Source organism: Brachycentrus maculatus, unplaced genomic scaffold (genome assembly GCF_059751285.1).
Source record: "Brachycentrus maculatus isolate JH-2025_06_01 unplaced genomic scaffold, ASM5975128v1 h1tg000873l, whole genome shotgun sequence".
Lineage (NCBI taxonomy): Eukaryota > Metazoa > Arthropoda > Insecta > Trichoptera > Brachycentridae > Brachycentrus > Brachycentrus maculatus.
Window position 1 is genome coordinate 164068 of NW_028281599.1, and position 24638 is coordinate 188705.

The window sequence follows — 24638 nt, forward strand, 5'->3', positions numbered from 1 at the left end:
ATAATTTGTAATATCGAGAGTAGATTATTGTAACGGTATATACACGGGTCTACCAAACAATAAAATGACTCGACTGCAATCAGTGTTAAACGCAGCAGCGAGACTAATTTTTGGAATTTCTAAATTCAGTCACATCACCCCACTACTTCACAAACTCCACTGGTTACGCTTTCCCGAAAGGGTTGAGTATAAACTCTGCCTACTCATGTATAAATCAATACACAATATGGCTCCAGAGTATCTTAAGGAGCTGTGTATTCCAGATGAATTGGTTGATAGACGTCTCACGCTTCGATCGGCTACAACATCTGCAATGGGCAAAGTTATCTTACCAGCTCGCAACCAACGCACTAAATTTGGCGAGCGTGCCTTTGCTGTTGCAGGACCGACGGCATGGAATGCTCTTCCACCAATGGTTAGAAATAGTGAGAGTGAGATGATCTTTAGAAAAAGACTAAAAACACATTTGTTTGCTAAATCATTTCCACCATAATATTTTCCCCAATTCATTCACAGTGAAGCGCCCTTGAGGTATTTTTTTACGAAAATGGCGCTATATAAGTTATCCGATTCTATTATTATTATTATTATTATTAATAATAATAATAAAACCCTTATCCGCACCCCAATGGTGCATAGGGCACTGCGACATATAAACGCAGTGTTATCTCGATCGTTTACACATGAAGGAAAGGTGATCAGCCCTCCGCTTCAGGTACCAGTCCATGGTAATATTGAATAAATATGACAGTGAAAAATCACTTATATTTATTTTACCCCCCTTAGGAATCGAACCCGGGACCTCCAGAACGGTAGCCGAGCGTGCTGACATTACACTACGGAGGCGGACTGTAATAATAAATTGATTGTAATAATAAGTTAAAAAATAAATATACTTGGCAATATTTTGAGTGTGTGCAAATGCTTGTTCACTAATCTGGATTATCTTCAATTGTGGGAGTTAACTCCTATTATTGGAGATAATCCAGATTTGTGAATAAGTATTGGGACACACTCAAAATAATGTTAATAAATTATCTGGCCAAATTATAAGCTAAAATAATAAAATTAAATTTCAATTTCAATTTCAATTTTCAATTTGCAATTTATGCAACAAAAAAATAATATATCCATAACAAACAATATTCAAGGCGTATATATTAAAAGTAAGCAAGAAGACTTAAAGGTGTAGAGGAATCCCGCTTTGGAAAACTCCTTCGGACACATGGAACAGATCAACATCCAATGTGATATTGTTCAACATAGCGGTAGCTCTTCCTACAGGCATAACCATCGGCAGGTTGGTCCTGTGTATAGGAATGTGAAACGATCTATGCCGACGCTGTCTTAGGGCAACATACAGATCAATTGAATATTTTCTGTCGTTTCTCATGTATGTGATTATAATCCAGGATTTAGATCTCTCATACAAAAATAAGAGTTTCTGGTCAGTATAAAAGCTTCTAAATCTCACCAATAGATCTCCAGGAAAATTTTTGTAATTCTTGTAAATATTTTGTAATTGGATCAAATATAAAGAACTTCCAAGAGTAGTGTGGTTGTCATATTATGGGTTGTAATTGATGTATGTTACACGTGTGTTAAGTAATCACTTAAACCAGCATATAACGGTCATTAGCCCCGTAAATGCCCAGATTTAAATATTGTTCTTCATCTATGTTGAGATGTCAAAAAATAATATGAAAAATAAACTTGGCATGATCAAGTGTTTTAAATACTCGAGTGTGGTCAGGTCAGGAGTCGGAATATTCTGTGGGTATGCATTGAGATGCATGGATGTGTAAAATTAATAGATTATTTGCTAAGACATATGGGTTTGGTGTTTTATTCACTCTGCATACTCCTGCGGAAAAGCGATATGATGATTAGTTAATTTAAAATAATTGATTTTTATTTTATCAAATTTGATATATTATTCCATAATTGATTCTATGGTCACTTTCTGGTGATATCTATCCATTTTTAATAGAAATTATATTAAGAAAATATCATAAAATTTTACTGTAACATACACAGGTTTTGATGTATTCCGCAATATTTTCTAACACCGTGTTAAGTCTAACCAGCCTATGGCATGTCATAAACCCTATACATACCCAGACTTCCATATTCTTCTTTATTTATGTTTAGATGTCCATGTAAATAACTCCTAAGTTTAAGTGAGATTCTTCCGCGTTCTAGGCGTTTCAAGTAATCACTGGGGAAAAACTGGAGAATACCAGATTTATGAACAGAGATATGGACATACAAAAAATGTTGTGAAAATACATACATTAAAATAAATAAAACTAATGAAATATTTTCAATAAAATAACATCAATTCTCAACAGATAATTCTTAAGCTGACAAATCGAGATTTGCGAGAGTATTGCGTCATTAACTGAACGCACTCACATATGTACTGATTTGTTATTCAAGAAGCTAATTGTATAAATATCGGACCAGCTTTACAGCTACTTGTGTAAATATCGGACCAGCTTTACAGCTACTTGTATAAATATCGGGCTGTGGAGAAGCGTGGAGACTTAAGGCCGTCGTTAACGCATAAAAAAACTTCCCCAAACTATTTGGATGGTAACGTTTCTCTCGTATGGCTATTACGAGAGAAAAAGCTGTAAAGTGCGAACTTTTCCAATATACGGCTCGTATAACGCCCTTATAAAGTAACCCCGGTTGGAAATATTGCTCCACATTTCTTTCGGAATTCGTTTACATATTTGGATCGGTTTTGCTACATTGTTTAGTAAACACAAATGAAATCGTGACACCATTCACTTATCGATATTTTACGTATGTGTTTTTTTGAATATTTAAAAAAAATATTTTTTGACATCTCATCAAAGATGAAGAAAAATATGGAGAGTTCTTTTCGTCTCACCAAGAAAGGTCTCTAGTTAAGTTCTAGTGATTCAAGAAAAATGTTTCAAAATTGGTTCATATTTATAGAACTTCCAAGAATTTGAGTAGTGTGTTTAAGTAGTGCGGTAGAATTGGTGAATTAGGCTACAACATTTTGAGTGTGTACAAATACTTGTTCACAAATCTGAATTATCTCCAATTAAAGGAGTATTTTTCATATTCTTTTTTGACATATATATATATATATATATATATATATATATATATATATATATATATATATATATATATATATATATATATATATATATATATATATATATATATATATATATATATATATATATATATATATATATATATATATATATATATATATATATATATATATGTATATATATATATATATATATATATATATATATATATATATATATATATATATATATATATATATATATATATATATATATATATATATATATATATATATATATATATATAGAACATCCAAGAATTTGAGTAGTGTGGTTATCAATAATGGGTAGACTTGGTGAATGTTACACGTGTGTAAACTGATCACTTAAACCAGCCTATGACAGTCGTCAGCCCAGTAAATTCCCTGACTTCCATATTCTTCTTCATCTTTGATGAGATGTCAAAAAATAATATAATATCAGGGTGTTCAACTCCCATACAAATTTCTTAAGAACTAGAGAGACAGCGCGGTGTATATGGTAGTCCGCCACGCTTTATTGAACACGATAATTTAATAAAGTGTAATGTAATAATATAACGTGCAAATTACAAAACAAGTTGTACTATTACACTATTACAAAATATCGCCGGGTAACAGGATGACATAAACTGCTCGCGCGGAAGGTAAACTGCCAGCGATTATATTAATTTGTTCATTGCTGTGCGGAGGGGTGGTCGCCGGTAGGGGTGGGGGCGTGTTTCAGTGACGTCGGCATTTCGCGTAATTGACGCGATTGTTCGACTGGCCTATTGTTTTATCGGCAACCATCCGAGTTGGGGAGATCTCGCGCGAAAATTGAACCAGTCATTCGGCAGACGTCCCTTACTGATATAATAACGTGTAATCATGCCCGACTGCGGTCAAAACCAACTGGTAATTGATAATTTTTAAATAATAATTTGTAACGGAAACTATATATTTTTGAAAGTTTATTAAAATATATTTTTAAATGATTAAACACTTGTATAATACAACATTTTGAGTGTGTCCAAATACTTGTTCACAAAATCTGGGTTACCTCCAATACAGGAGTTGATCCAATTATAAGCTTAAATAATAAAAATGAAAATTGTATTTTCTGGCGTTTCTCATGTGTGTGATTATAATCCAGGATTCGGACCTCACATACTAATCAAAGAGTTTCAGCACAGTTAAAAGCGTCTTTTCATCTCATCAATAGATGTCTCTTGTGAAGTTCTAGTGATTCAAGAATAATGTTTCAAATTTGGTTCATATTTATATATAGAACTTCCAAGAATTTGAGAAGTGTGGTTGTCAATAATGGGTAGAATTGGTGAATGCTACACGTGTGTAAAGTGATCACTTAAACCAGCCTATGACGGTCGTCAGCCCCATAAATGCCCAGACTTCCATATTCTTCTTCGTCTTTGATGAGATTTCAAAAAATAACTAGCATAATACCAGTTTATGAGTTTTATTTCATTACATATGACTATTTTCGAAAACTAACAGAAGTTTTCATCTACAGGTAAAAAGTAAAATATTTACTTTTTAGTCGTGTGTAATGAAATAAAACTCATTAAGGTATTAAACACGTGTTTAATTAAAAAAAAAACAATATGTCATTCCACAAAGTAAATGCCGAATTAAAAAATAATAAAAAAGTAATATCGTTTTAATTTATTTAAATATGTACATTTCAGACGTGTATTTTTTACGTCTGTAGAGTGCTGGCGACGGGATTTAATAATTTTGTACCTACATATAGATAAAACATTGCCAAAGATTTTGGTATATAATATTCATATAAAAACATTGGATAATTCTTTCAGCCTTTGAAATCAGGCCGGCACAAAAGGTAAAAATACCCTTCCCGTCCCTAAACATCTATCTACTGAACGGGTAGGAATACTTTTCCCGCCCGACGTGTGCTAACTAGACACTTCTAATTTTAAAATATCTTCTTTTAGATAGGCTGTTCTTCTCCAAAATAAGACTTAGCTTTTGTGCCTAGAGAGGGACTCACACATCAAATTTATTAATTATAATAAATTAAGATATATACAACATTTTGAGTGTGTCCAAATACTTGTTCACAAAATCTGGATTATCTCCAATTACAGGAGTTATTTTCATATTATTTTTTGATATTTCAGAAGAATTCTTTGATGAGATATTTCATTATATTTCATTCTTTGATGAGATATCAAAAAATAATATGAAAATAACTCCTGTAATTGGAGATAATCCAGATTTTGTGAACAAGTATTTGGACACACTCAAAATGTTGTAAATAAATTATCTGGTCAAATTATAAGCTTATATAATAAAAATGAAAATGGTATTTTCTGGCGTTTCTCATGTGTGTGATTATAATCCAGGATTCGGATCTCACATACTAATATAAGAGTTTCTGCCTAATAAAATATTCTTTACATCTCACCAATAGATGTCTCTAGTGAAGTTCTAGTGATTCAAGAACAAGGTTTCTAAATTGGTTCATATATAAAGAACTTCCAAGAAATTGAGTAGTGTGGTTGTCAATAATGGGTAGAATAGGTGAATGTTACACGTGTGTAAAGTGATCACTTAAACCAGCCTATGAAGGTCGTAAGCCCCGTAAATGCCCAGACTTCCATATTCTTCTTCATCTTTGATGAGATATCAAAAAATAATATAAATTAAGATATGATACAATATTTTTTGTTTGTTTCGTTTTTCGTATTTTAATAGGCATGAACTTTTTTTTTTAAATAATTGATTATTTTCCCTTTTTTGATATCCGTAGGAAGTCAGTTAAAATATTTGATCCTCAAATACTTAATTGTAATTATGTATTTGTAATTAAATAGTAATTAAGTTGAAATTGCTTGGTGTTGCATTTTGTTATTTTAAAATTATTTAGAAATTTCAAGGATGTACATTTCTTAGATTTACACTTTTATCGTTCTTTTAATGCTCGAAGAATTAAAAAAAATAGTTTTTACTTTTGGGAATCGGTATTTTGAATACTAGTTTTTTACATCATTTTGAGTTTGTCCAAATACTTAAGTACTAAATACTAAATGCCCAGACTTCATATTCTTTTTCATATATCGCTCACTCCTTTCAAGGACGTCATTAATCCAAAATCCTCAATTTTCACTTGTGCATGTTTTCGGAATGCGTAAGAAATGCACTATATCCCAGCAAAAGAGGCATATTTTTAACTTTATACTTACCCGCTACAAGGCAGAAAGTGTTGTTTTTGCATTTTGAAGAAAGGGTTTGATTATTTTTTTAAATATACTAAATATTTTTCAAATGGTGATAAAAACCTTCAGGTTTTACCTAAAAAGATCTGTTGCACAGTAAAAAGTTCAATAAGTGGCTTGATATCGATTTTTAATACGTTGTGTTATATTTTTAAACTTTAAAAACGTTCTCCTGAAAAATCAAGTGTTTTGATTTATGACGTTCTTGAAAGGAGTGAGCGATATTTTGGAAATGTCAAAAAAGACGTGGCTTGATATTTATTTTTAATACATTGTGTTATTTTTTAAACTTTAAAAACGTTCTCCTGAAAAATCAAGTGTTTTGATTTATGACGTTCTTGAAAGGAGTGAGCGATATTTTGAAATGTCAAAAAAGACGTATTTAGTGAAGTCATTAAGTATATTTTTAAAAACTTGCAAACATCTTGTTGGGTATATAAATTTATCCTATTTCACTCACTGCCAGCGGCATTAACTCAAAACTAAACTATTTGTACAGCCGTAATATTAGGATGTACTTTTAACTTGCGCAGTTTCTGAAAAATTGAGTTTAGGCATTAAGAAAAATTGAAATCTAAAAATATATTATGTTCATTACTAAGAAAGTTTGTAATATAAATACCCTTAGGCCCTTTTATAACAAACGTTAGATAATGAGAAATTTGTACAAAAGATTCATATAAGAAGACCAATCAAATATTTGAAATTAGTTTTTCATTTGATGTACAATAAAATAACAATTTTTTTCCATTTTTATTTAATTTGATCAGTGACTGGGTTTCGTCATTACTTATATCAACAGACTGGTTCGAGGATAGTCATAATTGTATGTTATATACACAACAAGGCAGAAGTTGAAAACCACGTATAATTTCTCTGCTAAAATGAATTCAAATTGAATAAAATTAAGTAGTGTGTTATAATAATAATTATGTACCTTCCAGATACATTTGTACATTATTAAAATAGATAAGCAAATTTTTCTTTTCTTACGAACATTTATATGAAATCCAGCTTAAAACCCTTTGTTTTATTTTATATATAATTATAAGTAAAATATACATATGTACTTCTTTAATTTAATCAATTTAAATTTATTTTGTCAAAAAACTATACAAAATCATGGCCATCTTTGCCTTGTTGTGTATATAGCATAGAACTTCGTCTTGCCTTCCATCAGTCTTATGACGTCACTGGTCTAATAAAATAAAAGTGAAAAAAATATATGGGTACTTGTCGTTTTATTATACAAAATGCAGTTCCAAGAAATATTGGTACATTAAATTGTATATTTTAAGGTGATCGAAAAATTGTATACAAAAGAATAAACAAAGAAAAAATCCTGCAAATAATTAAAGTGAAATTGAAAAAAAATATACAAAAGAAAGAAAAATGGAAAAAATGCAGAAAAATCAGGAAAAAATATGTTAACAATAATTGAAGTGCGCATGCACAGTTACCTGTAGGGATTATTAGGAGAGAAGTTGTCTGGAAAGTACCCATCACGATCTCCATCGAACCCAAGGAATCCTCCTTGAGGATATCGACCGCCTCCAGGGTATCTGTTCCCAGCATTTGGATATCCCCCACCGCCCTGGAACCTATCAATATCATTCGGGAACCTATTAGGATATCTGTTTCCATTCCCAGGATACCGACTGCCTCCCGGATATCCAGCATTCTCTGGGTATTCATAAATCGGCTTCCTGTTTGGGTATCTGTCTCCTTGACTTGGATACCTATCGCTTCCTGGATATCTGTTTCCATCATCAGGGTATCTATGACTATCCACTGGATACCTTCCACCGTCAGGGTATCTATTTCCAGATTCTGGATATCTCTGGTTGTCCACAGGGTACCTGTCTCGGTCCCCTTGGTAATTGTTCCCTCCTATGGGCGGATAGACGTTGCCAGCAGGGTTGTAGGGTCTGCTGTAGTCTGGAGGGGGTGGTCTGAAATCACCGCCAAATGGACCACCATCGTATGTGTCATAGGGGTCGTCGGAACTGGAAGAAGTGGGGAGGGGGGAGGGTGTTAGTGCTACTCTACAAGTGTAATATACATGTAAAACTGTAAGTGACCTAGCTACAAGTGAAAACAAACAAAAACTACATATTGGTAGTCAAATGGTATGAAAGATGCATCGAAAAAAATATTAGGATGTAGAATCAAATTCTAAACAATGGGTTTTTCATAATATCTTAAATTTACGTGTAACTCCAAAGTGGAGAAACTCAGATTTGTGAACTAGTATTTGGACACATTCAAAATATTTTGTCAAAATGTAATGTTCTTTTCACTCACTTGACTACCAATAAAATGTATTTAAAAAAAAATATTCACAAAATTACACAAAAAGAAAAACTATTTATAACGTGTTCAAGAATCTAATCAATCCAAACAAAAGTTTCTACAAAAACAAACTGAAAAAATAAAACAGAAAGGATTTAATAATCCAAACACAAAGTGATGTTACAAACAGAACTAACTAACATGCAAATGATATATAAAACATAATTTACAATAATTAAATATACAAGTTTTGTACAAAATAAACGTATTTCTAATTATAAAATTTAAACACTCGTAAAAGACCACTTTTGAGTTCATTCATGTAATCATGACCAGTTTCGAGAACTAGAGATGTTCTTAGTTTAAATTAACATCTGTTGATGTGGTCTCTGAAGTGTTTTATTTTTATATTTAAATCAAATTATTCTACAAAGTTTATACCAGACCAATAAAAAATAAAATAGATTTCTAAATATAAGAAAAAAACATATTTTTATAAACAATGTATGTATATATGTACATATGCGATGGAAAACTAATATTAATTAATAAAAAATAATTAATGATATGATCGTTTGATCAGACCGATGATTTCGGTATCGACGAAACCCGGTCATTGGTCATGCAAAATACACGTGGAAAAAACTAAATAGTTGTTGTTTTATTATTTTAAATCCCGTTCCACCAAGAAATGTGAGAACAAAACATAAATCTAATAATGTGTTTTACGTTACAACGTAACAACGATGGACGGGATTGGTTTCGTGGAAATCAGCAATTCATATTTTGATTGATATGGATTATCAACAATCCGGATAAAAGAGGTTCTACTGCATTAAGACGAGTATATAGCGAGTGGCTAATGTTGGCGAAGAGATAAACAGTAGAATATGTAACATATATACATAAAACCCCATTAATTATTGGAATAAATTATTGATGTGTTTATGATCAAAGCTTTAGTTCTGGGTTAAGCACTGAATATGGATGTAAATTCATATTTTTATTTTATTTTGATTGATACGGATAACAGAAATTAATTTGTAAAATGAAGAGTATATGGCGAATGGTCAATGCTGACAAAGGGGGCGAACAGTAGAATATGTAATATATATACATATAACCCAATTAAATATCGGAATAAATTATTATCTGAGCTTTAATGTTGAGCATTGAATATGAATGCAAATTAGTATTTTTTTATCAATCCTGATTATCGTCAATCCGGATAAGAGGGGTTCTACTGTGTTTTGACGAGTATCTAGTGAATGGCCAATGCTGGCAAAGGGGTTTACAGTAGAATATGTAACATATACATATAACCTCATAAATTATTTATGCATTTACTCGTATTATCTTAGCTTTAGTTTCGTGTTGAGCTTTGAAATTAACGCGATTAACGAAAGCTTTCGTTTTCGGTATGAGAAATACATTTTTCTTTACCTCGGAGCAGCACTTTGTGGCTGTTGTTGCTGGGTGTACTTGCTAGGGGTGTCGTCTGCTTGATCTCCCAGCTTGATCTTGATGGAGTTGACCGATGGGGAAGCGACGCTGTTCGACTCGATGACTGTAGAATCCGAAGACCTTCGATTTTCGTTCCACACCCATTTCTTATCGTCTTCTGTCAGCACCAGCGGCAGAAGAGCGATCGTCACCAAAATGGCTAAAAACAAGAAAAAATAACATTCAACTAATGAATTTTAAGACTTATACCCATGTATTTTTGTTATCAGATAATATTATGATTTTTACAATAATTTTAAAATATGTCATGTGTTTTACTCCTCGAGAGGGTTGTTTTCAAGGTTTTCTTTGTATTTCACATCTCAACACAAATGAAGAAGAAAATGGAAGTCTGGGTATTTACAGGGCTTATGACCTATCATAGGCTGGTAAAGTGATAGCTTTACAAATACGCAACATTCACTATTCTACCTTATTAAAATATATATTTATAAATATAATAATATAATAAGAAGATAATGACGCGTTGTGTGATTTATCTTTAAAAATTTTCTAAAATAAACACTTTTTAGGTTGTAACTTTCTACATAGATATGCATTTGAATGACCTCCCTTAAATGTACAAAAGAAAGATATTTTTATATTTATTTATTTATGTATATTTCCTCATACACATAATTATTAATTACAAAAATTAGGGCGCATTTTAGAATATTTATTAATATAATTATTAATATTAGTCCGCCTCCGTGGTGTAACGGTCAGCGTGTTTAACTACCGTGCTGGAGGTCCCGGGTTCGATTCCCAGGGGGGGTTAAAATAAATATTAGTGATTTTACACTGTAATATTTATTTAATATTACCCTGGACTGGTTCCTGAAGCGCAAGAGCGATCACCTTGCCTTCATGCGTAAACGATCAAGATAACACTGCGTTTATATGACGCAGTGCCCTATGCACCATTGGGGTGCGGATAAGGGTTTTATTATTATTATAATTATTATTATTATACAAATTATAATATAATATAAAAATTATACGAAAATTTTATAAATTGACAACCCAGTCACTTTCTTTAATAACTATCCTTTTTTAATTTATGGTGTACTTGATAAATACCACTGTTTCTTAAAATCAATAGTGATACACTCAAAGTGTTTGAAAATGATGCGAAATGCATAAAAACACGTGTCACAGTAGATTTTAAGAAATAGTGATATTTATAAGTAAAACTAAAATTAAAAATTGTTAATATAAATTTTTAATAATCGAGGAAATAAACAGTTTAAAAAATTCATGTTTTATATCGCTCACTCCTTTCAACAACGTCATAAATCAAAAATCGTCAATTTTCAGTTGTGGATGTTTTCGAAATGCTTAGCATATTTTTAATTTAATATTTACCAGCTACAGGACAGAAAACGTTGTTTTTGCATTTCGAAGAAAAGGTATTGTTTAATTATTTTGTTGAATATATTGAATATTTTTCAAATGGAGAAAAAACCTTCAGGTTTTACCTAAAAAGATATGTTGCACAGTAAAAAGTTCAATAAGTGGCTTGATGTTTATTTTTAATACATTGTGTTATATTTTTAAACATTAAAAACGTTCTCCTAAAAAATCAAGTTCTTATTTTATTTATGAAAGGAGTGAGCGATATATCCAAGTACAATCATGCCCGTGATACGTACCGTGTAATATATTTCATAATCCGTGGTTTTCCTTGTTAGCACCGGCGCGCACGGTAGTCAGTTTCATCTTATTTTCCTCGCTAATTTCCCCAAAAAGCTTTAATGGCCCCCTAATAAATTATAACTGACACTACAGAATTATGGAGGACTCCAAAGAAAAGCAACATAACCTCATTTTCACGTAACTGGAGCAGGGTTAGTGGCATTACGCTGAATAATAATGAAAACATTATTATTTACAAGTCGACGTAAGACTCCCGTGGGCCGAGAACATAATCACCCTAAATAGAAACAGAGTACGTAAAAATATAAGTAGATACCAGTTTTTCTTCATACATAAAGACGTAAAAATCTAAGATAAAAGAGCTAGTCATATTCTTCTTCAATCATGTTGAGACATCAGAGTTTATTAATTACTTTCTTTAATTTCGATTATCCCAATCGATAGCCCGCAGCGTATTTTTTTTTAAAATTTAGGTAAAAGTCAAAGTATTTAATATTTTTTTTTATTAAAATCCCGTTTCTGTATTGAAATTATAAGTTTTCCTTCGAAATAAACATAATTTATGGTTTTAAAAATAAAAATAAATTATTGAAAGGTACATAAGGAGTTAAAAAGCATATACTATTATTTTCAATAAATAATCGTATTCTTAAAAGAATAATCAAAATTCGATGAAATTCCAAAAAAAATGTACGCAAAGACACGTCGGGCTCCTTGCGCATCCGGTAGCCTATTAAATTGTGTTTTTGCGAGAGCCCTTATAATTAAATCAACTGACGGTGGTGAAAGAATGAAAACATGAAACAAGTGCCAAAATAGTTTTAACTTGATTAGAGTAGGTTACAAAGTGTACGTATAATGTAATGATTGGCATAAAAGCTCTATTTATTGTACTATTTGTACGTACAATAAATAGGTACGGGTAAATTCAAATTTGTTTTTTTTTTATCATATTTTGTTTCCAAAATAAATCGTTTCAACACAAAAAACGGTATTCTCTTTTAAAAATAACGGCCACCTTTTTTAAAATATCCAATTTAATTTCAGCAATAAATATGGGCGAACAAAGTAGTATGAGGGTTGTAGTGTCCGTAATTTTTACTTCCCTTAGCGAATAACGCACCCCTTTTGCTCTAGGAAACTTGAGATTTATCCGACAACTCATTTTTACCATCTGCAAATTATGATATGCCGCAAAATATTATTATTTTCTTCCATATATACTTTCTCGGCTAACACATCCTTGCACAAGTCTACATGCTTTATCAGTATGGAAAAAAACAGTATCAATACGGTCCCCAGTTATCTTACTAAATATATATTTTAACCTGTTTTGAGTTTTGGCATCTCAACAATGATGAAGAAGAGTATGGAAATACGAGTGTTTACTGGGCTTATGATCTGTCATACATGTGCTGGTTATGTGATCAATTTACATACGTGCAACTTTCGCTATTCTACCCATGATTGATAAACACACTACGCATTTTTTAAAATTAAATGAAAGCTCGTTTTTTTCTCTTTCTTGTATGCACCTTGCTATTGAGAAATCGTTTAAAAAAATCATGAATATAGGAAGTTTAGTTTCTAATGTATTTTTGAAAATCTTTCAACACATCCCAATTTCTATAATTTTATTCTATTGTCTTTATGTAATTTATAATTTGTTAAACTTTATAAAATTAAACAACTTTGTTTTAACCATTTTTTTTATTTTAAGTACATTTTAACATACCTGTCTCGACAAGAACCTTGTCATCATCAGGGTTTATTAAATTCTTAATCATTAAAAATATTAAAATACTCATAATTAATTACATTCTCTTACCAAAAACTCCGTAATAATAAAAAAAAGTGGTTGGAACAAAGTTGTTTAATTTTACAAAGTTTATAAAATGTGCCATAAAGTATCTGCGAAAAACATTCAATAAATCAGGTTTTTTTTACATTACAATTTTATTCGAGAAAGTTGTGTCGGTATGATTCCAAATCTTTTATTACAAAATTGTAGCAAAGAATAACGAGTTTAATAAGGAAAGAAGTACGTATGGCGAACAAAAGTGGGTGTGGCTTTGTAATTTTTTATTCATCCCCGTTCCTTTAAAAAGCACTAGCTATATTCTATAGCCCTCCGTTTGCAAAACGGTAAGCGACTCATGTTAACGACGACTCATTTCGGGAATCGAATTGTGTAAACTCAATTCTTGACTAAATTGAGTCAAGAAAATTTTATGTTGCACGATTAAGTTAGACATGTTAAGTTCTTCCTCTTCTTCTTGGTGAAAGTCTTGTGGTCTGGTTTTAAGAGGGATTAGCCTCACATATTCTTATTTTCCTTCTTCATCATCATCGTCATCATCATCGTCATCGCCGTCATCATCATCATCGTCGTCATCATCGTCATCGTCGTCACGACGGATTTCACACATGTTTTATATATTTTAATTTTGATGCACCTACAATCTGAGGATGAGGTGAGCCGACCACAACAGTCTACAATGACGATAAGTTGAGATGTAGCTAGGATATAATACAATGTGTTGTATATATATTAAATATGTCATAGTATATTTAAATATTTAATATTAATACGCCTGGGTCATTTTAAAGTATCAATTTTAACGATATTTTTAATCACCGTATACCGACAGTAATTATAATCATTACAGTATACTTATAATGGTCCATAATTTGCTTCTTTTTTGAAGCGTAAATTAATTAACTGTAGCTTTTTGTTAATTAAACAAACAAAGGTTAATGTAATATTCGTTAGAGGGATGAAAATAATTGAAATTTAGCTGTTCATATTTTTTTTTAAATCGCCTCTAAATATAAGTTGAATACTTTAGTTAATTGATGTAAGTAAGAAAATAAGTTATATTTCGGATATTAAAAGCACTATTTACTTTGTGGTTTGGAAATTTAACACCCTCCTTACCATTTATCGTTCAATTTGTGTAATACCACTTAAAAAAGAATGTTGAATAATAAAGAGAATTATAAACAAATTAAAATAAAATAAATCTGACACAGAACTTCCTCGCAAGAGTAGGCAGAGAGAGTAGAACGCCACACCAATCTGTCTTTGTAAACTATCATTGCATCTTCCACATTCATATATCGCTCACTTAAAATTCACATAAAATTAAATAACTTTATTTAAACCACTTTTTTTAAATATTTTTTCGTCTCTGGATTATTAAGGATTGGTAAAAGGACTCCGTATTAAATCATTATGGTGCCATAGAATAATTTATGGTTGCTGAAATCATTGTCAATGGCGGGATAATTGCGATATAGAATATAATTTCCCATCAAATATTAATTTTGATTATCCTGTTTTGTTTGATGTTAAAATTATGTGCGCTCCCTATCTTAATAGATCCTTCAGTGTAGGTTTATAGTAGGTACATAAATTTTGATAAGGGGTAGCAATATAAAAGATAAAACCATTGGTATTATGTATGTATGTATTATGTATTTCGTCCGCCTCCGTAGTGTAATGGTCAGCATGCTCGGCTACCGTTCTGGAGGTCCCGGGTTCGATTCCCAAGTGGGTCAAATAAATATGAGTAATTTTTTCACTCTAATACTTATTCCATATTACCCTGGACTGGTCCCTGAAGTCAAAGGCTGATCGCCTTTCCTTCATGTGTTAACGATCAAGATAACACTGCGTTTATATGATGCAGTGCCCAATGCACCATTAGGGTGCGGATAAGGGTTTGAAAAAAAATGTTTAAGTTACGTTCAACAGATGGCGCTGCCATTGAGTTATAATATTCTGTTTTTTCCAAATCACTTTTCACCTGTCACAGCTGTTAACGATTTTAAATAAATAAACATTTGCATCGGTAAGATAAAAATACGAGCGTATTCAAATGCAACGTTGTGTCAAAATTTCATGGCTAAATACTGAATAACTTTAGCAGATTTAAGATTTTCGGAGTTATTTGACATTTTTGACATCTCAACATAGATGAAGAAAAATATGGAAGTCTGGGTAATTCACCATTCTACCCATGATTGAGAATCACACTTCTTGTGTGGTTGTCAATCATAAAGTGGTGAAACCTAGATTTGCGAACAAGTATTTGGACATACTTAAAATGTTGTGAATGATGGTATTAGCCAAGTGATAGGCTCCGTGGCGTAGTTGGGCAGACGCTCGATTACGAAACAGGCGTCGCGGGTTCGATTCCCGCCAAGTGCAAAGTAAATTCAAGAAAGGTATATTTTCAATTGGTCTGGGTATTCGTGGTGTATTTTTCACATTTACCTTCCCTATCCTTACTATCCTACCTGCAGACAATACTCTAATGCTTTTGGGCTTTGCGGGTTTTTCTTTTAAAAAAAATACATATATTTTTAAGAAAAAACCTACAGTATCGATTACTTAATAGATTAATTGAAATAAAACTTTTTTTACAACATTTTGAGTGTGTCCAAATACTTGTTCACAAAATCTGGATTATCTCCAATTACAGGAGTTATTTTCATATTATTTTTTGACATCTTATATTTTGTTTCTCATGTGTGTGATTATAATCCAGGATTTAGACCTCACATACTAATATAATTGTTTCTGCTTAGTAAAAAGCTTCTTTACATCTCACCAATAGATGTCTCTAGTGAATTTCTAGTGATTCAAGAACAAGGTTTCTAAATTGGTTCATATATAAAGAACTTCCAAGAATTTGAGTAGTGTGGTTGTCAATAATGGGTAGAATTGGTGAATGTTACACGTGTGTAAAGTGATCACTTAAACCAACCTATGACGGTCGTCAGCCTCGTAAATGCCAAGACTTCCATATTTTTTTTCATCTTTGATGAGATGTTAAAAAATAATATGAATTTTTTTTTGGTTATGTTTTCATAAAAAGTTTTGTAAAATCTTTTGTTTATTAGTCATATCACTAATTAAAATTTAATATCATATTATTTGGGCTCAAACAAAGATTCAATTCTTCTTGGCATGTATTATATAAGGTTTTGAAAAGTAGATGCCATTGTTTCGTTTCGAAACCATACCTGAATTATGGACAAAATGAGCTTTTCCACCGTAGTGCAATCAATTTTTGAGAGCCGATTCTTACAGATTGCCGATCGATTTTCAATAAGGTTTACGTCTGGCAAAATTCTTGACCAGTCCAACACAGTTCATTGTTTGCTTTGGAAAAATTTCATATTTTTTTTGGATTTTTGGCAGGGAGTTAAATCCTGCTGAAATATTCCATTACTATTTGCCCTTTATTTTGTAACTCTGGTAGTATCTTTTCCTGTAGAATTGGGTAATACTTCTCGCTATTCATCATCTCAGTCACTGAAAGAAGCAGCCCTGGTCCATAATACGAATAACACCCTCAAAACATTTTTTAAATGTGTTGAAAATATGAAAAAAAGTTTTGTTTCAGTTAATCTGTTAGATATTTTATAAATTGTTTCGGCATTAATTTTGTGGTAAGACATGTTACAATGATTAATGAAAACACTTGTTTTTATACCACTTGAGTTTTATTAAAGATTACAAGTTTTAGAAGCTAAACTTCCATCATTCAGGTCTGAATAATAACTGTAATTATTCAGACCTGATTGATGGAAGTTTAGCTTCTGAAACTAGTAGTCTTTAATGAAACTCAAGTGTTATAAAAAAAATGTTTTCTTTAATCTGTTCGATATTGTTTTTTCAGTTAATTATACCCCTAACCAAATAAATTGATCAATATTGACTAAACAAATGGGGCGATTTATATCAATACTTAAGCAGCTTATTGAAGCAACATCTCGCTAGGCAGGGATCAAATATTGTTTTGAGAAATTCTTTAAAAAGCCCTTGGGTGGGTAGTGAAGCTGTAATAACTAAAGTTGGGCTAATATATCGCCAGTATTAATCTTTTAAATGTTCGCATGAAAGTTGTGTACCCTTTGTATCCACGCTAACCCGTACACCACTTTGGATTTAACTTTTCGACATCAGTTGTTTGTCTTTAAAGTTCATCTCATAAATTTAGAGAACATCTTTTAACTTCCAATATCATATTTGTGAGTTTGTACTTGTAGAAGCAGGGGTTTTAGGATAAAGTAACGTGTCAAATACCATTTATTCAATACATATATATTATTTACTAGATATATATTCATTCATTCAAACCCTTATCCGCACCCCAATGGTGCATAGGGCACTGCATCATATAAACGCAGTGTTATCTTGACCGTCAACACATGAAGGAAAGGTGATCAGCCCTCCGCTTCCGGTACTAGTCCAAAGTGATATTGAATAAATATAAGAATGAAAAATTCACTTATATTTACTTGACCCCCCCTGGGAATCAAACCCGGGACCTCCAGTACGGTAGCCGAGCGTGCTGACCATTATGCTACGGAGGTGGACATTTGATTCGTCGGATCTTTTATTTATATTTTAAGCAATAACTTTGTGATTTTTTATTTAATAATTTAAATGTTACTTTGTTTTAAAATCGCTATAAATATTTTATTAAAACTTAATTATAATGTCTACCGGTTTCGAAGCTAACCGCTTCTTTACCAAGACTGATTAATATTAATCAGTCTGAATAATACTGATTAATTTTAATCACTATTAATCAGTCTGGATAAAGTAACAGTTAGCTTCGAAACCGGTAGACATTAAAATTAAGTAATAATAAAATATTTATAGTGGTTTTAAAACAAAGTTATATTATGTTAAAATTTTATTTTTCATTTCAAATAAATATTAGCATAGTAAAGTTTGTAACATAAAAATATCATACGTTAGAGTAATACACGTGAAGTTAGCCAACAGTCGCTTTGTTGCATGTCATACCGTTAAAACAGGCTATTAAATTAATTCGCTCTATAATTCCTAGAGACCTCCGCCTCGCTGAGAACATTTTGAGAACATTTTTATTTCGTATTCAGTGGGAAATTTCATTTATGGGCAATGCCGAATCCCCAAATGACTCCGCACAACAGCGGGACCTATCCACCAAGTCACCTAACCCTTTCAGTAATATTTTCTATTAATGTTAATTTTTCCTTTTTTGTTCGTTTTTTTCTTCCAAAAATGTTCATGATGTAAGTATGTAATCACTCATTAAGATTTTTTTCTACTGGTTTCGAGACGTTCCCATCTCTTCGTCAGGACAATCACTACACTAGAATAAGAATGTATAAAGGTTTGAAAATGTATGATGAGATGCCTGAATGTATGAAGAATGAAAAGAGTCTGAATGAATTAAAAAATACATGTTTTGTTTACTGTAAGGAAGTATAAATATATATTTAGATGTAGTATATTAAGTGTATATAAAAGTTTATATTAGTTGTTAAATAAGCTAACTTAAGAAATAGTAATAAAAAAAAATGCAAAAAATTCTACAAAATAATTTCGATAAACTCGAAAAATTGTGGATACTAAAAATAATAAAAATAATTGGTCAAATTATAAGTTAAGTATAAAAAAAATAATGATGATTTCAGGCGGCTTCAAGCATGTAAAATATTTCGGAAGAAACTTAAATGTTTCATGAAGGTCTCTACTAATTTAAAACATTGCTCAATTCATCTTAAGATGGTGCCGAAAAATCGCATGCCATAAAGGCATCAATTAAAGATAAATATGTAAGTTCCGAAATATTGAGTGGTGTGGTTATCATAGGTAGAATGGTGAATATTACACTTGAATAAAATAATCACCCATACCAGCCTACGATAAGCCCTGCAATTACTCAGACTTCCATATCCTTCTTCATCTATATTCAGATATCAAATTGTGTATTAAAAAAAATGACTTGTATTCACATTTTTTGTGTCGGGTTGTGTTCCCGTGGTTAGTGTCGCGGACTCTTGAGTCAGAGTTTCTCTGTTCGAATCCACTCTACCACAATTTAATACCTATTTCTTATAAACCTAAAAAAGTAATTCTATTCCCTGTCCTTTCCTTTTCTTCTTTTCCTATCACTGCCATCTCCTTTTCTCTTTATCCCATCCTTGTCTCATGTCTCTTCCTTTATATAGGCCTCTCTTATGTATAGTTGTGAAGAACTATAATTGGTACTCATGATTTTATTTTTTGTATTCTGTATGTATCATATATTGTAACTGTTGTTCTTCCTTCCAATAAAATAAATAAATAAATAAATAAATAATGAGCCACTCAGGCTCACAGAAATAGTATGAAATTGAAGTATTTTTGTAAATAGTAAAAACAAAAATATATCTGTTTAAAAAAATGTGAAAAATTTTATGTTAAAATTATTTATGGTATAAAGGGTTTAAGCCTGAGAATAAATATATTTATGGCCCTACGGACAATTTGTAGCGAGGATTTGACTGCCGTCATTGTACTGGCATTAAAAATATCACATGTATAGTTACCTATGCAGGTGTGTAATAAATACCAGGGTTCTCGTATGCAGATATCTGTTTTATGGAGAGCTTCAATGGGCTTTTGACGAGCGTATGTTTAATACCATATTTTTTGAACATTCAAATTTTACGACTGAACATTTAACTGCGGCTCCATAAAGACGAACCAATGTTCAAATTGAGCTTTTTAAAATGGAGGATGTACGAGATTAACAACTCGTTGGTTTACTGACTGAGCTGACGGAGCTGCCGTAGCTTTCAGTTAGTAAAGCGCAGTAAGAGCGTGTCATAGGCCAGGTTTGGTGATTTTTAAATTTCCTTTACTTCAATTTATTTATTATTTTTTTGACATCTCATCAAAGACGAAGAAAAATATGGAAGTCTGGGCATTTACGGGGCTGACGACCGTCATAGGCTGGTTTAAGTGATCACTTTACGCACGTGTAACATTCACCAATTCTACCCATTATTGACAACCACACTACTCAAATTCTTGGAAGTTCTATATATATGAACCAATTTAGAAACTTTGTTCTTGAATCACTAGAACTTCACTAGAGACATCTATTGGTGAGATGTAAAGAAGCTTTTTTATTAAGCCGAAACTCTTATATTAGTATGTGAGATCCGAATCCTGGATTATAATCACACACATGAGAAACGCCAGAAATTACCATTTTCATTTTTATTATTATTATTAAGCTTATAATTTGACCAGATAATTTATTTACAACATTTTGAGTGTGTCCAAATACTTGTTCACAAAATCTGGATTACCTCCAATTACAGGAGTTATTTTCATATTATTTTTTGACATCTCATCAAAGATGAAGAAGAATATGGAAGTCTGGGCATTTACTTAGTTATTTATTCATACTTCATCATGCACATAATTATAAATTACAATAATGTGCCCTCACTGACTTTTCATCGAGGGCACATTTTATTTTAGATATTTATATAAAATCACATGAAAGAACATTTTTATTTTCTTTACATACATTAATTTATCCTTATTTCAACCTGCATAAAATAACAAATTACAATAATGTGTCCTTACTGAATTTTCCCGTGCCGAGGACACATTTTACCATATTTATTTAAAAACTATATTAAAGAGAATTGTTTATGCCATGCAATCAAATAGGCATGGCCGAATAATGCGAATTATTTCATATCTACGATCTATCCATTTTTAATTTAATCAAGTTTTACTTAATCAAAAATGTACTATTTTTCTTAAAATATATTGTGACATGTGAATTATAGATCGTGATAAACATTTTACAATTTTCATGAAACTGACTCTTGATCATTTACCCATTCCTTTATTTTACCTTTGTTCCATATTTTATTTTGACCTTTAACATCCGTCGGCAACAAATTAAAAATATTTGGAACGATATATTACAATGTTTGACTGCCATATTTACTGTTAATTCACGAGACTATTAAACCTTCGGTTTGTGTAAATCGTGTATTTCGGCTGTGTTCTATAAGATTTCAATATTTTTGTCTAGTTTGTTGTTCAACCTTTATTATTTTAAGTTTTACTTGATAACACCCCTATTTCTTTAAATCTATTGTCACACGTGTTTCGATGCATTCCGCATCATTTTAAAACATAATTAAACACAAAAAATTAAATTAATAAAAATGAGAAAGAGCTCCTACCCCCTTTTCAAACCTTCAACATCTCAAGGATACAACTCTAGACTTAAGAATAAGCTTCACATACGGTGTTTGAAAATGATGAGGAATGCATCGATACACGTGTGACAATAGATTTTAAGAAAAAGTGGTATTTACCAAGTAAAACTTAAATTAAAAATGAAGAGATCGTAGATCTGAAACAGATTCCATTATTCGGCCATATTGTATTTGAAAGCATGTCATAAACATTTTTCTTTGAAACACCCTTGTGTTTCAAAGAAAAATGTTATGTCCTTGGGACGTTGAAGCTTGCAGAACCGGTAGGAGCTTTATCTAATTTTTATTTATTTACTATTTTTTGTGTTAATTGTGTTTGAAAATGATGCGAAATGCATCGAAACATGCGTGACAATAGATTTAAAGAAATAGGGGTGTTATCACGTAATACTTATAATAATAAAGATTGAACAACAAACTAGACAAAAATATCGAAATCTTTTAGTGCACAACCATAATACACAATTTACACACAACAAAGGTTTGATAGTCCCAAGAATTAACAATAAGTATGTGAGTCGAACAATGCAATATATCGTTCTGAACGTTTTTAATTTGTTGCCGACGGATGTTAGAGGTTAAGATAAAATATGGAACAATGGTAAAATAAAGGAATGGGTGAATGATCAAGAGTCAATCTTATGAAAATTGTAAAATGTTTATATTCTATTTAAAAAAAATATTCGGTTAAAATGGTTAAAAACAATGAAAAATGTATTAAAAAGAACTCCACCGGCAAGACACAGAAGGTGGCTTGGTGGGTCTCTGCAATTTTTAAAAAAATATTTTTAAATTGTGATTTAAATAAATGTATACAGTTTATGTTAATAATATTTAAAAAAAAAGATTTTACTACAAAGTACTGCAAATTCAATAATGAAACAACGATCTATCATTTATGAATAGCTCTTTTTAATGTAATTTCTTGTCTAATGACTTTATTATTTATACATTCAAGTAAATAAACACGTGAAGTTCGCTGCTCTTTTCATTAGTTACATACTGGCAGTTGCTTTAAGGCTCGTCTAGTAAGGGTGTCTAGTGAACTGAGGGTAGAGTCATCCCTCATTAGGGAGGAGATTCAAGGGCTGTGGTCAAGTACTGCGACTAGACGGCGAAGGCACCTCCGGCACGCAATTATGACAAGAATTTGCAGTATACGACCACAAATGGTTTAAAAAAATAACATTACAAGATAAAATTTCTTTTGAAAAAATGACTTTTTCAGTTTTGAAAGCATGCAGAAAATAGTGAAATCATCCTGTTTTAATGCGATTTTTAATTGCGCACATAAAACTGTTATTTTCTGCGTTTTTGAATGACAATTTAATTTTTTTCAACAAAAGATGGTTTTGTAACGATGTTTTAAAAAAATCCTTTTTGTGATAGATTTTTCTCTATTTTTTTATAAACCCTACGCGATTCATATTCGGAAACGTAAAATGAAACTTGAAATCGACCTTCATGCATATTTGAAAAATGTATACCGATTGAGTTTTATTACATTACACACGACAAGTTTAAAAAACTACAGATGTTTCATCGACACGATCGAACAAAATCATGTGTTTATTTTTGTGATCGCCTGTCGTGTAAATAAAACTTTTTTAGTGGTGTAATACATGGGTTCATTTATAAATAGTCAACATATCATTTCTTCAAAAAAATTAACAAATAAATAAATTGTATTGAATATTGAAAGCATTAACTTTGTGGATCATCTTGATATATTATTTCGAGAAATAAAAATACTTTGTGTTCTGATCCACTCACATTTTTATTTAACCAACTAGTTTCGGCAACAACCTCTGTTATTACAATGCAAAAAATTTGCATTGTAATAACAGAACTAGCCAAATTAATAATTTAGAGGTGTTAGAAATAAAAAAAGCGGTTAAACAAAAATTAAATATAATTAATAACCAAATAAACATTAGCCAAAGTCCCATTTTTAACATTTTTCCCATAAAATCAAACCCAACCTAAACAGAGTTATCCCCTTCCTTGCTCTTACTCCTCCTTAAAACACCATTACCCCCACCCCTACCCTTTTGAAACCCAACAACTTATACACTGTTTATTTATATATATATATATATATATATATATATATATATATATATATATATATATATATATATAATAACGTGATTTTGTTTTTGTGATCACCTGTCGATTAAAACATCTGCAGTTTTCATAGTTAGTCGTGTGAAATACAAGTGCAAATTTTTAAAAATTAAATATATCATTCCACAAAGAAAATGAAAAATCAATAAACAAAAAGAAAAAATTGATTATTAAAATAAATAATTATAAAATAAAAGAAATATTTGTATAATTTTTTGACATCTCATCAAAGATGAAGAAGAATATGGAAGTCTGGGCATTTACGGGGCTGACGACCGTCATAGGCTGGTTTAAGTGATCACTTTACACACGTGTAACATTCACCAATTCTACCCATTATTGAAAACCACACTACTCAAATTCTTGGAAGTTCTAAATATATGAACTAATTTAGAAACCTTGTTCTTGAATCACTAGAATTTCACTAGAGACATTAATTGGTGAGATGTAAAGAAGCTTTTTACTAAGCAGAAACTCTTATATTAGTATGTGAGATCCGAATCCTGGATTATAATCACACACATTAGAAACGCCAGAAAATACCATTTTCATTTTTATTATTAAGCTTATAATTATAAGCGAAATATTTGTGTTTTTTTATTATTTAATAAAAAAAATACCTCAAT

The 24638-nt window shown here is 31.1% G+C and overlaps 1 protein-coding gene across 1 annotated transcript in view; it reads right to left on the minus strand.

Annotated features, from left to right (window-relative positions):
• Positions 1–10309, minus strand: part of LOC148299959 (uncharacterized) — a gene marked incomplete at its 5' end in the record, with an annotated part of 46869 nt that extends 36560 nt beyond the window's left edge. The window contains 2 exons of the mRNA XM_088275451.1: positions 7815–8360; positions 10090–10309. Coding sequence (XP_088131577.1) covers positions 7815–8360; positions 10090–10309 — 766 coding nt within the window. The remainder of the gene's footprint in view (positions 1–7814; positions 8361–10089) is intronic.
• Between the last annotated feature and the right edge of the window lie 14329 nt (positions 10310–24638).